This window comes from Haemaphysalis longicornis, unplaced genomic scaffold, assembly GCF_048455015.1.
Source record: "Haemaphysalis longicornis isolate Haplotype H1 unplaced genomic scaffold, Haemaphysalis longicornis Haplotype H1 scaffold_18, whole genome shotgun sequence".
NCBI classification, from domain to species: domain Eukaryota; kingdom Metazoa; phylum Arthropoda; class Arachnida; order Ixodida; family Ixodidae; genus Haemaphysalis; species Haemaphysalis longicornis.
In genome coordinates this window covers 1,626,210-1,640,530 of record NW_027526282.1, presented here as the reverse complement: position 1 = coordinate 1,640,530, position 14,321 = coordinate 1,626,210, and the positions used below count along the sequence as shown (strand labels likewise).

At 48.0% G+C, this 14,321-nt stretch overlaps 1 protein-coding gene across 1 annotated transcript; it reads left to right on the top strand.

Moving 5' to 3' along the window:
- The first annotated feature begins 4,868 nt into the window (after positions 1-4,868).
- Positions 4,869-13,766, top strand: LOC144166623 (uncharacterized). Its single transcript, XM_077696165.1, has 2 exons — positions 4,869-6,167; positions 13,749-13,766. The coding sequence occupies exons 1-2, from the start codon at positions 4,869-4,871 to the stop codon at positions 13,764-13,766; spliced, it is 1,317 nt and encodes a 438-aa protein (XP_077552291.1).
- The last annotated feature ends 555 nt before the right edge of the window (positions 13,767-14,321 follow it).

Sequence of the window (14,321 nt, the reverse complement as noted above, 5' to 3'; positions counted from 1 at the left end):
GTGTGTGTGTGTGTGTGTGTGTGTGTGTGTGTGTGTGTGTGTGTGTGTGTGTGTGAGTGTATGTGTTTCACAGATGCGAAGCAAGCAGCCAGTTTTTTTGGCAGTGTGCCATCCTGTTTAGAAAGTATAGATCATTCTGTACAAAGTAGGCGGAGGCTCGCTCACACAATCTTTGTGGTTTTTGTGCATACCGAAAACCTCTATCACCTCACGGGCGACTTGTTTCTGGTTCCTGCCCAGCACTTTCGTTTCATACACCAAGGGCCGACTTCTCTTACTTCATGGGTAAAACAATGATGTAGAAGTTGCGAACCTATTTTTTCTGTTTTGAGCCACTGCGTGCACCGAATGTAGGCAACAGGCACGTATTGCATGTGGTTTTACCTGCCCCTTAAAAGTTCGCTAGTTCATGACCCGACGTCCTCAAAGGTCAAACACGACCCCAATATGCCAAAAAAGCGTGCTATACAGTTTGTGAGTTGCGCAATGTAGGTTGTATACTCTATACCGCTCACATGCAGTAAGGTATATCTCGGACATACCAGCCGCTGTGTCAATGACCACTTGATAAAATATCACCTACAAATAAAAACATCACATGGTCGCAGCTTCCACAATTTATTTATCCTCTAAAGACGAGCCATGTCGGCTCCTTCTAAATGTAATGAAAGTGCTGGGCAGAAGCAGAGAAGCCGCCCGCGAGGTCATAGAGGCCGGTTTGTTTCACACGAACCATGAAAATTGTTTCAGCGATCCTTTGCTAACTTAGCCCGAAATAGGTTTTATTTTGTACACGCGAATGTGCACTGATAAACCGGAAAAACTGGCTTATGTGTGCTCATGTTGAAGAGATAGGGTATATACATGTTCGCATTTTCACTAGGTTAAGTTGTGAGCCACGCGTGTCCTGTCACACGCCCTTAGTCCTGTCTTTTACTCCGCATTTTTTGTGCCTTGTAAAATACAGCACGGAATAGTCCTACAACATGCTGCAATGTCTGTTCTTTTTTTCCTCGTCTTCTGTCTGACTGTTTACTTTATATATATATAAAGTGAAGGAGAACACAGTCGCCCAGATAGCTGAATTGGTAAGGCATCCGAGATCTAATCGAAAGGCGTGGGTTCGGTCCCCACTCTGGGCGCTTGTTTTTCTTTCTGTCTTTCTCACGTAATTATAAGAAAAAAATAATGTGACGTCACTAACGGTAAAAAATAGTCTAACCATTCCCCTATGCCTTCTTCGGCGTTGTAGACTGCCGGCATTTCTTTCTGTATTTCCTAACGAGCCCCTCGTTTCCAAACCCTATTATCGTGCGAAAACTTAGCTAGGGCCTCGGTTCTGGCAGCCTTGATGCCAAGGTAGCCTAAGAGGATTCCCCGCCAGTTACCCGCTTATGACAGGCTGTAGACGTTAACGTCATGCCCCGGGGGTTGAAAAGAAGGCCCCTTCTCCCCGTGTAGTCTGAGGGGCACTGGCTACCACCCTCAAGCGTCAGATACAGTTGTAGTAAATATCAATACCCCAGAAAGTGAAGGACAACGCAGTCGCCTAGATAGCCGAATTGGTAAGGCATTCGAGATCTAATCGAAAGACGTGGCTTCGGTCCCCAATCTGGGCGCGTGTTTTTATTTCTGTATTTCTCACGTAATTATTTATAAAAAAAATAATGTGACGTCACTAACGGTAAAAATAATCTAACCCTTCCCCTATGCCTTCTTCGGCGTTGTAGACTGCCGGCATTTCTTTGTGTACTTCCTAACCAGCCCCTCATTTCCAAACCCTCTCTCTCTCTCTCTCTCTCTCTCTCTCTCTCTCTCTCTCTCTCTCTCTCTCTCTCTCTCCTTGTCCTTGTCATTGAAAAAGGTAAGGAATGACACTGGCTACCACCCCCAAGCGGAGGAATACCAAAAAAAGTACACCATCTCCCTGAAGGGAACTATGTGGTGATGCAAAGCATGTCGGAGTTCCTTTTATTTCCACTCGTGGTGGTTACCCACATCGTGTGGACGTTGTTGGAACTCCGAGGCAGCTGTATCCGAAGCTCCGGTTCAAGAACTCGCGCTTGAAGCGTTCGTCGCCGCCGAGCGTCGCGCGCATGGCCGCTTTCGCGGCGCGGTCGAGTTGCCAGGCGGCATCCGGATCCGCTTGGCGACGCTGGCAATTCAAAGCGGGTTCTCGTTCTCGAAGCGTGGAATCCGCTCCGCAGCGTCGACGTTTTGAAGCGCTGTCTCGTTACGAACACCATCTCGATCTGCTGCTCGGCGTCGACGTTACCGAACCGCATCCGGATCCCTTTGGCGACGTTGGCGTGTCGAAGCGGCTTCGAGTTCTCGAAGCGCGGGAACCGCTTGTCGACGATGGCGTTTACGTTCAGCATCGCGAGCTCTCTGCGCAGCCTTGTCTTCAGGGGTGCTCGCAGTTCTGGGAGTGAACTGGCTGGCGCTGGTTGAAGGTGTGCAATCCAGTTTTCTGATAGAATTGTTGGCGTCCATTCAGCTCATCGGACGGCGCAGCGTGTCACCGAAGCAGCAACTGAGGGAGCGGCGCGCGGACCGGGTTTATTACATAGAGCAGATGGAGTGGAGAGGATTACATGAGAGAGGAGACGCGCATGCACGCTTATCGTGCAGCTGGTGCGGAGAGGGGGAGACAGCAGCAGCGCGCCCGCTATAGCACAGCTGGTGGGGAGAGGGGGAGAGGTGCCGTCAACGGACGGGCGCAGGACATAGCCCCGAGGAGGATATGCTTTGCATCAATACCTTGGCACAAATTAACAAGGAAGTGGTGGGGAAATAGCCCCGCCGGTTGCGTAGTGGTAATTGGACCAGAAGCGTTCTGGAGGTCGTGGGTTCGCATCCCACCCGGCGGGCATTCTTTCTCCACTTTCGTTCTATCTTTCCAAAACATTTATCTGTTTCAAGGACCTACCACATTCTATTTTACTTCCCGTGGTTTTCTTGACTGCCAACCATTTTTTCTGTCTTAATTCAACGAGCCCCTCATTTCCCATCCTGATTCGCTACTTGCATAGCGATGGCCTCTGTTCAGGCAGTGTTTTGCTATAGGGAGCTGAAGAGGGTTTAAAGTTGGTCGACCACTCTCGACATATTGTAGACACTCGAGTAACAGCCCGGGAGTTAGAAAAATTGTGTCCTTCACCCCTATTATTCCAAGTGGCGCAGGCTACCACCCCCAAATGCAGGAAAACAAAACACCTTGCATAAATACCCTACAAAGTGGAGGGGAAACACCCACATCGGTAGCGTTTTGGCAATCTCAGAAGACGCGTATTCTGGAGGTCGTGGGTTCGGATCCCACTCAGGGGGCATATTTGCTGCACTTTCAGTCTTTCCAAATTATTTATCGGTTTCAAGGGCTTACCACATTCTCCCCTTCGCTTTCTGAGGTTTTCTTGACTGCCAACCCTTATTTCCGTGTTAATTCAACGGGCCCCTCGTTTCCCATTCTGATTCGCTACATGCATACCTAGGGCCTCTGTTATGGCAGTCTTGGTACCATAAGGAGCTTAAGAGGATTCAGCGCTGGTCCACCACTCTCGACATGTCGTAGACACTCGAGTCACGTCCTGGGGGTAAAAAGAAGGTCCGCTTCACGTCGAGTAGTACGAGTGGCGCAGCTACCACCCCCAATTGCCGGAAAATAAAATACCTTGACATAAATACCCCTGAAAGTGGAGGGCAAACAGCCCGCTGGTAGCGTAACTGTCATCGCCACAGACGCCTAACCTATCATATTCTCCGTTTTGCTTCCAGAGGTTTTTTTGACTGCCAACCCTTATGTCCACTTAATTTCAACGAGTCCCTCACTTCGCTTTCTAATTCGCTACACCCCCCCCCCCCCCCACACACACACACACACATATATATATATATATATATATATATATATACATATATACATAAATATGTATATATATATTTTTATATCTATACATGAAAGATTGTTTGACTCACAATTGCAAACAAAAACATTCGTTTACTGGTGTTTCGACTGGAGAACCGGTCTTCATCTGAGTAACGCACACCCTAGACGCACACATATTTTTTTTATTTAAAAATACTGCGGGCCAAATATACCTAAGCAGGAGTGGTGGTGTTACATTGTGTTAGGACCAGTTACACAATTTCTCGCGGGTAAAAAAAAACGTGTAAACAAGGCAGTACAAACTGATCGGGTACATATGTGAAAATTCTGTTTTTTAGAAATACAACATTTCATCAATACATTTCAACATGCTACTGGAATAAAGAAGTTCAGGGAGGAGATTGTTCCAGTCGGTTATAGTCCTGGGAACAAAGAATACTTAAATGTGTTAGTGCGCACAGAGATAGGCGTCAACTTAGCGGAATGATAGTGCCTCGCGGGACGCGATGGTAACGGATTGATTAAGGCTGATGCATCAGGTCGTGAACTTCCTTGTGCTAAATGAAAAAGAAATTTCATCCTGGCTATTTTTCTTTGTGATTCCAGTGTTGGGATGTTGTTATTTTCACTAGATTGGTTGGTTAGTCAAGACCGCGATAACAATTGTATATAAAGCGGACAGCTAATTTTTTAACTTTTTAAAGATTAATTTTGTCTTTTTTAGGGGAGGAGCGTCACGTGCGCGCATGCAAGCAAACGTGCTTCGCATGGGCTCTGAGATCTTTCCCTTTTGTGGCGTAAATTCCACGACCAACCTGTTGAAAGCTCTGTCATCGGGTACCGAAGTCTTCCAGGTCTTCAAGGAACCAACTCCGACAAATCCTGGCCCACCGGTAGGATTTTTACACCCATTTCACCGAGCGGCCACGCCGCAGGAAGCTAACCCTAACCAGCGCTTTGGAACCGCCGCCGTGCCTGGTCGATGGCGCCGGGCGCCACGGGGCCTCCGGACGTGACCGCGGGGAGGACGCCGCACCAAACCGCGCCGCTGGCTTCTTCGTCGTGCAATATGGACGTCGTTGAAGTAGAGGGTGAGGCTATTTCACCCGAAGACTTCGAAAATGATACCGGTTGGCTCTCGAGTCACCGGAAAAGAAGTGGCAAGGCACTCGCACGGCTAAACCTAGCCCAGAACGACTCTCAGAGGCAACCAGGCACCGGTAGTGCCTCATCTGTCAGCAAGACTCCAGAGCCAAAGCGCAAGCAAGCAATACGGTTGCCGCGCCAGCCGCGGCTGCCGAAAGAGGACATAAAGATTGTCCTCCGACCGCGGGACGGACTAGACGTCGCCAAATTGAATGACGCACAGATCAGAGACGGTGTTCTCTCCGCCGCAGCAATCAAGAAGGAAGAAGCCGAAGACGATTTACTTCGGACAAGCCCCAAACAAAACATCATAGTCGTCAGCACCCCAAAGATGGCCCACGCCGAAAAGTACAACGGAATCCGACAGCTCTGTTTCGGCAAGCACAGTTACGAGATCACCGCATACGCCGCCCCCCCGGAGGACACTACCAAGGGAGTGATCCATAATATTCCTGACTATGACACCGCTGACGACATCACACGCAGCCTCGTCTACAAGAAGAACCCAGCGATTTTACAGGCCCGACGCATGGGCAAAACGAACTCAGTCATTATCGTCTTCGAAGGCCGCCGCGTCCCATACTACGTCTACTATAGAGGTGCAGAGTATCGCTGCTTCCTCCATAAGAAGAAGCACGAATTCTGCACGAGCTGTGGTCGACTCGGACACCGCGCAGATGTTTGCCCCCAACCGGACAAGCCCTTCTGCAAGAGCTGCAATCTCGAGAACCCACCAGACAATCATGTTTGTGAACTGAACTGTGCAATCTGTGGCGAAGGCCACACGACTGGTGACAAGAAGTGCCGTAAAAGGTTTAAGACTCCTTTTCTCCTCAAACAACGTCAGTGGGAGAAACAGCATCGTGGTTCGAGACCCAAGGAAAGCTCCACGGACAGGAGCAACACCGACAACGGTGCCGGCCCGGAAGGGCACCACCGAGAAGCAAGAATCGCAGAGAAGAGGAGCCGCTCTGGTTCGTTTCCTCGACTCCCTCCCACAGCCGCAGAGAAGGAGAGCACTGGAGGCCGGCACAGATCCCGTTCCAAGTCTCGTCACCGGGAGGAGAAGCGCAGAGAGTCGTGCTCTGCCTCACGCTCCAGACTCAACGACAAGTCTATGGTGGATCACAGCAAGGTGAGCTGGGCCAGCACGGTCTCCCGAACTGCTCCATGCAACACACAATTTAAGTCAGGGCTACCTTCTGCAGTTGAAGCAGAGCTAACGCATATCAAGCAAATGCTTGAGTTAGTTATCAGAGAAAACCAACAGCTTAAAGCAGAGAATGCCCAACTCAAGGCCAAAAACCTCCCACCACCGGCAGCGCGACCTAACGGCCCCATTGCTGAACCCGTTACGCCAATCCCAGTTTCCGTTAATGCAGCAGTAGAAGTTAGGTGCGAGTCCGAGGCAGATGCACCGCCCCTTAAGCGAAAAGCGGGAACTGAACCCGGTGACCCGACAACGCAAAAGTTTATCGAGGAGCTAGAAACAAAAATAGATGCTCGTCTCGAAAAACTGCAAGACATGTTCTCCAAATTTGCGGAGTCGGTGAACAAGCAATTAGCAAACTTGAACACTAGGGTACTCGCTATTGAAAACGCCCAAACAATAGCCCAACAGACACCAGGCGTAGGCGCATACAAATCCAAGCCCTATTCGAGGCCCAACATGGGGGAAGGTGCCAGAACATTCGATAATACCAGCGGACACTATGGCCCGGAGTAACAATGCAAATATGTACGTCATTTGGCAATGGAACTGCCGCGGGTTCAAACGAAAACGGGGAAATTTATGGCAGTTTTTAAGTAATCAGCAGCAACCGGAGACGCCAGACTTAATCGCTCTCCAGGAAACGGGAGGCGAGGCTAAATTATCAGGCTATAAATCGTACTACGACTTGAACTCGGGTGAATCCAAAAAAACGGTTACTACCCTAGTTAAACGTAACATCCCGGCAATTCAACACGATACTGGCATTGCGACCGTAGACCACGTCCTCGTCGAAATTTTATCGGGTAAAAAACGCGCAGAGGGCAGCCTTTTTGTGCTTAACTTGTACAGCAGCCCCCGCCAAAAGCACCGCTTTGCAAATCTTTTTCGCAAAACATTAGACGTAGCCCGAAAACAGGCGCTTATTATTGTGGGTGACTTTAATGCACCGCACTCTGCTTGGGGGTATAAGAAGGACCTCAGCAAGGGCCGGCAGCTTTGGCAAGATGCCCAACAGATGGGCCTCACCCTGGTCACTGATCCTACTTACCCCACAAGGAAAGGCAACAGTATTAGCGTGGACACCACACCAGATCTTACATTCACAAGGAACACAATGAACGTCACATGGCTGAACACTCAAGAAAACCTAGGGAGTGATCACTGCATTTTAAGAACTAACATCCAATCCTCGCCAACTAGGGCCACAGGTAAGCAACTCAAAATCACAGACTGGGACACTTTCCGGAAAATTAGGGCTGCTGAACAAAATTCGACTTGTGCAGTGATAGAGGACATCGCAGCATGGACATCAGATATTCATGAACATGTCCAGGCAGCAACCAAAATTATACCCGAGGAAGCCAACATACATCAAGCAGACTCTAGGCTACTACACATGTGGGAAGCCAAGGCGGGCCTTGAAAAACGCCTTAATAAGCAGAAACTCAACCGCAGCCTTCGCAGGCGGCTCGCCTTACTAAATAGAGATATTGAGGATTACGCCAACCAACTCACGCGTCAAAACTGGGACTCTACTTGCGATGGGATGGAGCTCCAGATGGGACTCGCGAAAACGTGGAACATCCTGAGATGCCTGCTAGATCCAGAAAAGAGCAAACTTACTCAGAGACACAATCTCAGTAAAATACTGCATGAATACAAGGGCACAGACGACGAACTTATTCAAGAAATCAGAAACCGTTACCTTGGTACTAACCCTACAGAGACTCTCCCACCCTACAAAGGACCACCAAATCCAGAACTAGAGCGTCCCATCACTGCAGCAGAAGTGCGATATGCCATACACTGCCTACGTACCAAGTCTGCCCCGGGTCCTGATGGAATAACTAACAAAATGCTTAGAAATCTGGACGACAACTCAATAGACGCACTTTCCAAGTACATGAACCACTGCTGGGAAAGGGGAACCTTACCACCCCAATGGAAATCAGCTAGGATTGTTTTCATTCCTAAACCAGGCAAGAAACTCCACCTCGAAAACTTAAGACCTATATCGCTTACCTCGTGTGTAGGCAAACTATTGGAACACGTCATTCTCAATAGGCTCAACAAATTCATGGAGGAGAAAGATCTGTATCCCCACACCATGATAGGGTTCCGACAAAAGCTATCAACTCAGGACATTATGCTCCGACTTAAGCACCAAATTATTGATTCAGACGGGTGCTCACGACTGGATACCAGGGCAGTACTAGGCGTCGACCTAACAAAAGCCTTCGACAATGTGCGACATGATGCAGTGCTCTCCAACCTCGCCCAGCTTGAGGTAGGAAAAAAGGTCTATGACTATGTCAAAGATTTCCTCTCGGGGCGGACTGCACAACTACTTATCGGAGGATTGGAATCTGGCGAGATCAAAATTGGTAGCAGAGGGACGCCGCAAGGGTCTGTTCTCTCTCCCTTTCTCTTTAATGTCGCCATGATTAATCTGCCACAGCAGCTAAACAAAATAGAAGGACTGCACCACAGCATATATGCTGATGACGTCACACTGTGGGTTGCCGGTGGCAGTGACGGAGAAATTCAAGAAAAACTACAACAGGCGATAGACGTGGTAGTGGCTTATGTGACCCCCAAGGGACTTAGCTGCTCGCCACAAAAATCTGAATTGCTTATTTGCAGACCAACCAGGAGAGGCTGCAAACGAGACCGCGATGTTGCCAATATCCAGCTATATGCGGACGGCAGACCCATTCCCATGGTACAGAGCACCAGAGTCCTTGGTCTTCGCATACAGGCCAATGGTTGCAATACAGAGACCATAAAGGCTCTCGAAACGAGTGTACACCAGACAGTCCGCCTCATCTCCAGAATTGCCAACCGGCATCATGGTATGAAAGAAGGTAACCTCGTCAGATTAGTGCAGGCTTTTGTTCTTAGCCGCATAGTCTACGCGACGCCCTTCTTGGCACTAAAGGCCGATGAAAGGAAAAAAATCAATAACATCATTAAGCGAGCCTACAAGCAGGCACTAGGTATACCCATTACGGCACCAAATGAACGCTTTGGAGCGATGGGGCTGCACAATACCATAGACGAGCTTGTAGAAGCCCAAAAAATAGCACAGCTAGAAAGACTCTCCAAAACCGCAACAGGCAGACACATTCTACAAGAGCTTCAAATCACCTATGCGGCTCAACAAGGAAAAAAGGTGGATATCCTTAGCGAGCAGAGGGCACGTATATACACAACCCCTCTACCCAGAAATATGCATCCCGTGCATAACCTACAACGCAGGAATGAAAGAGCCAAAGCCCTCCAAAAGCGATTCGAACGATCTGATGACGTGGTCTACGTGGACGCGGCCGAGTACTGTGAACACAACGCCATGGCCGTGGCAGTAGTCGATCGGCAGGGCCATTGCATTGCCTCCGCAACGATCCGCACGGACACTCCGGAGGTAGGAGAAGAGGCAGCCATTGCACTGGCGCTTTCTTCTACAAGAGCGAAATACATAATAAGCGATTCCAAATCTGCAATTGTAAACTTCACAAAGGGAAGGATCTCACCCGAGGCCCAAGGAATCCTTAGAGGATTCAAAGAATTAAGACTCCGAGGGGTCCAAATTATATGGGCACCAGCGCACTCTGCACTTCCGGGGAACGAAAACGCTCACGAGGCAGCTCGAGGTCTAAGCTTCCGAGACTGCCCAGAAACACCTGAGGCATCGTTTCGCACGGGGGGTAGGGACCGCATGGTGACCTATAGGGAGATAATCGACCATTACAGATTAGGGAGGGCCAGATATCCCGCAGCTCATCGCACCTTGGGAAAGTGGCAGTCAGTGGCATGGCGTCTACTTCAGTCCTACACTTTTCCGAACCCGGTGACGTACAGTCATTGTTACCCCGGTCTATACGAAAACAAGTGTAAATTATGTTCAGCAAGGGCCGACCTTGAACACATTTTATGGGCCTGCCCCCTTAAGGTGAACACCACACCTCAAGCACTAGACATCACTTCCTCAGAGCAGTGGGAGACCGTGCTGCTCAGTTCAGACCCGGGCGTTCAACTCCGGGCCGTCCAGATGGCCGAAGACGCCGCCAGGGAGCAAGGACTCCTGGCCGCCGTCTGAGGGGGGAAGAATGAAGGGGACTCCCATCTCACTTCTTCCCTTACCCCCGTCTCGGGCTCAATAAAGTTATGCACTCACTCACTTGTCTTTTTTAGTATGCGGGTCCCAAATAGGCATGCGTATTCTAAACTTGGTCGTATCATGTGTTATAGGCAATAAGCTTCATGTAGGAAGGTGGGCATTTCAGTTTATGTCTCAGCAAACCAGTTTTCTGTGAGCTGGCGCGGATCTTTTAGGTATGTGTGTAGACCAAGTTAAATTGCTATTTATCGTAACCCTAAGGTATTAGAAACTGTCGGTTTGAGAGATAGGAATGCCGTTAATTGTGTACTGATATTCATATGGCTGCATTTGTTAGTAATACGCATGAATACGGTTTTGTCAGCGTTTAGTTTCATGTCCCAGCGGTCGCACCATTTATGTATTGCTTCAAGACGGTCATTTAGATCTTCCTGATCATTATGAGAAATAATAGTGCTGGAAAACAAGCAATCGTCCACAAATAATCTGATTGCAACGCCTTCTTTAACGCAGTTTGTTAAATCATTATTATAAATCAAGAAAAGTAGTGGTCCAAGGACACTACTATCTGAGGGCATATATATGGGGGCGGAAGGTGTGCTACAGTGCACCCTTGTTAAGAACATTAGTTTGCGGGTTGCGGCGAGGGAACCGGGAAAGAGAGAGCACAAAACATTTGTGGAAAAAACTTTCGAGATGTTGGGCTCCTCCGAACCACTCCAAAGCCAAAAAAGAGAAAAAAAGCAACGTGTCATAGTAACAGCGGATGCTGTCTCTCGGCCGCTAAGCTATTTTATAAAACAAAATTACACCATCTTCCCGTAGGGGAACCCTGAGTAGTATGCGAAGTAGCCATGGTGTCGACAGAAATTCCCATTAGTTTTCAGTTCGTCGTTTCTGTTGAAGTTCAGGTTCGCGTGCCTTCATTGTATCAGTAGCTTCTTGACGTAGTTTGAATGAGTGAAGGACATAAGGCACATTTTTACCACATGGTTCCGTCTCGGTTTGTAGCGCAGTGGGAACAGCGCCACGTACCTCCCGTTGCGGCCAGAGAGTCGTGGGATCGCAACAGGGTGCCGCCCATCTATTTCGTTTTATAGTGGACTGCGCTGATGTGAGCCCAATCGCTGACGGGGCTGAAGAGACGCGCATGCGCCGTAAAGTACGGACGACGGACAACGACAACGAGGGAGGTAGGGACACAGCCCCGAGCATGAGATGCTTTGCATCTAAAACAAAAGCAATAACAAAATTTATTTGAAAAAATGCATGGTGGGAGGCTGGTGAAAAACGGACACTTCACGTACGGATTACAAGAATAAACGAATGGTGGAGCGAACGTCTCAGCGCACGAGATGCAAAGTAAGCAGGCTGAGAAGAACAACACATACAGAACGACGGCCGCCGGTGACACATCAATTTCTGAAAAAACCAATGGCCAGCTGCGTAAGGAATGCCAGGAAGTTCACAAGATCACCGAAGTCCTAGTGGCGCAAGCAAAAGCAACGCAACCAATTACAAAAAAATTTTCTTCTGGTACCCAGGTGTGTCTTTTTTGGAAATTACTATAAAATCGTTCACCAGTGAGGGTCGATAACGTTTCCGTGTATAGGACCAAAGCCTATCCAAGCAGAATGGAGGCATGCAAAAATTGGGGAATAAGAAATTACTTGCTGCCAAAAATACACAAAAAATACCATCCAAGCCGTCCAACTGTCGTTGTGATTGGCACCGTTACAACCTTTTCTCGGTACGTAGACTCAATAATTAGCATCATAAGGCCTAGCTTTCCCTCCTACATAAAAAATACCAACCAGTTCCTTATTACCAGCCAACCTTCCTGGATACAACTGACGCTGCGTCACTTTACACAAACATTCCGTATGCAGATGGAATCCGAGCAGTACTTCACGCCAGCACTTAAGCAAACTTCGACAAACGTGTTAATAGCTCTACCCATAGGAACTTTTCTTCAGCCAATTCTAGAGCTTAGTAATTTTGGGTTTGTTAGAAAACACTACGTCCGAATAAGTGGAACATCAATAGGAACACGCAAAGGGCCGGAATATGCCAATATATGAGGGGTGTCCTAGAGGGGGAATTCATGAATAGCCAGAGCTTAAAGCCACTCCGTTATAAACGTTTTATTGATCATGTATTCCGGATTTCGTCTTACGGACAGTCTATCCCACTAACCTTCACAGACACGCTTAACTCCACTCATCCCTCAATTTCTTTTTCTATTCAATACTTCCCGTCAACTGTTCATTTTCTTGACGTAAACGTCAATATATCTAAGGGCAAACTGATCACTAAACTGTTACATGACGATCTCAAAGTGCAATCTGATCACTAAACTCTACAGAAAACAGACCGACAAGCAAAAGTACATATATTTTCAAAGCACTCATGCCAAACATTGTAAAACCGGAATTTCCTATAGCAAAGCTCATCGTTTTCGTCGAATCTGCTCAAAGGAACAGCACATAATTTATAAATGTCAGGAGCTGCGCAGTGTACTTTTGAAACAAAATTACCGCAATTTAAAACGCTATAAACATTGCACAAAACCTATATCGCTCAGACTATCACTCAGGCCCCTAAAGCTCCCACGACAACGCCCAAAACGAACTTACTCCTAACACCCCGCATTTGTACCGAAAATCTCATCTATAATAAAAAACACTATAACGACCTTAGGCAAAGTGAGCGCCTAAGACGTATTCTTCCAGAGCCCCCAAAAGCTGTGTACCGGAGAAGAACAAAAAACATTCGGGACGCACTGAACTCATCCAAAATAAGTACTCAGAGGACCGGTCGCAGCTCACATTCCAAAACTGTACCATCTCTCCCGTTGACAAAACACGTTAACCATCCGAGAACTATTTTCACCACCTCAGAGCTACGATATCAAAATCTGGGTTTCGCTCTCCCCACGCTCGACTAAGCCGTGAATCGTACCTCAGTTACTATTTCAAATCCGCATCCACGGGCTTTATTGAGAGTTTGGAGAAATTGTCGTCTTTGCTCGATACCTAAACAATTTGTAGCCTTGGTTTTGTTTTCTTTGTTTCATTCGCTATATCGAAACCCTGGCTGCCACCAGACGTTCATCCGCCTCTCTTTTTTCTTGTCTCACTCTTTATGTTGTTTTTTCACAGAATAACCGCTGTCTTCCCACAACTTCTTCGCTCCCGCCTCCCACTCTAGTAGGGAGGTAGTTGGCGCTCACTGCAGTTGGCAGCCACTTTGGGGAGTACATTTGTTGCCGCGAATATCCCATTAGCGCGGTCGTTCGCCAATCCCCATGCGCGCGGTTTTCCCACCGCTCCGTTTCTTGGGTAGTTTAGTTAACTCTCGATTTCTTGTTACCCACTTCTTTCCAGGCTTCCACCCTGCTGTGACAGGCTTTGGTCATATACCCTTACTGGTGACTGATTGTATGGTAACTTCTACGCAGGACATACCGGGCTGCATAGAATTGGTTGCTTTGCTGGCTGCATGCGCCCCAAGGACATCTGTGACCTTGTAAACTGCCATGGCACCCTTCACACAGCTAGGAATTGGTATTTTCAGAAATGGATGTGTCACCGTGGGCCTCCGTTGGGTATGTGTTGTTCTTGTGAACCAGTTTACTTTTCGTTTCTTGAGCTGAGACGTTCGCTGCGACATTCATTTATTCTGTAATCCATACGTGTAGTGAGGGTTTTGCACCAGCTTCCAACCCTGTCTTTTTAATCAAATGAAGAGTTGTTATTGCTTTGGTTTTTTTAACACAGTTTGCCACCCACGGGACCGCCTTTGCTGTAAATAAATGACGTTTCTTTTTTTTGTTTTGGAAAGATTGTGCGAACCACAACTTCACGAAATTTGGTATGCATACGTGTAGAGTCCGCTCTTTCCCTGTTCCCTCGCCCCAAACCGGAAAATATGTTTTTAAGAAGGGTGTACTATAGCAC

Excerpts from the sequence above, each read along its gene's own strand:
- LOC144166623 (XM_077696165.1), top strand. The coding sequence starts at position 4,869 with ATGGCGCCGGGCGCCACGGGGCCTCCGGACGTGACCGCGGGGAGGACG.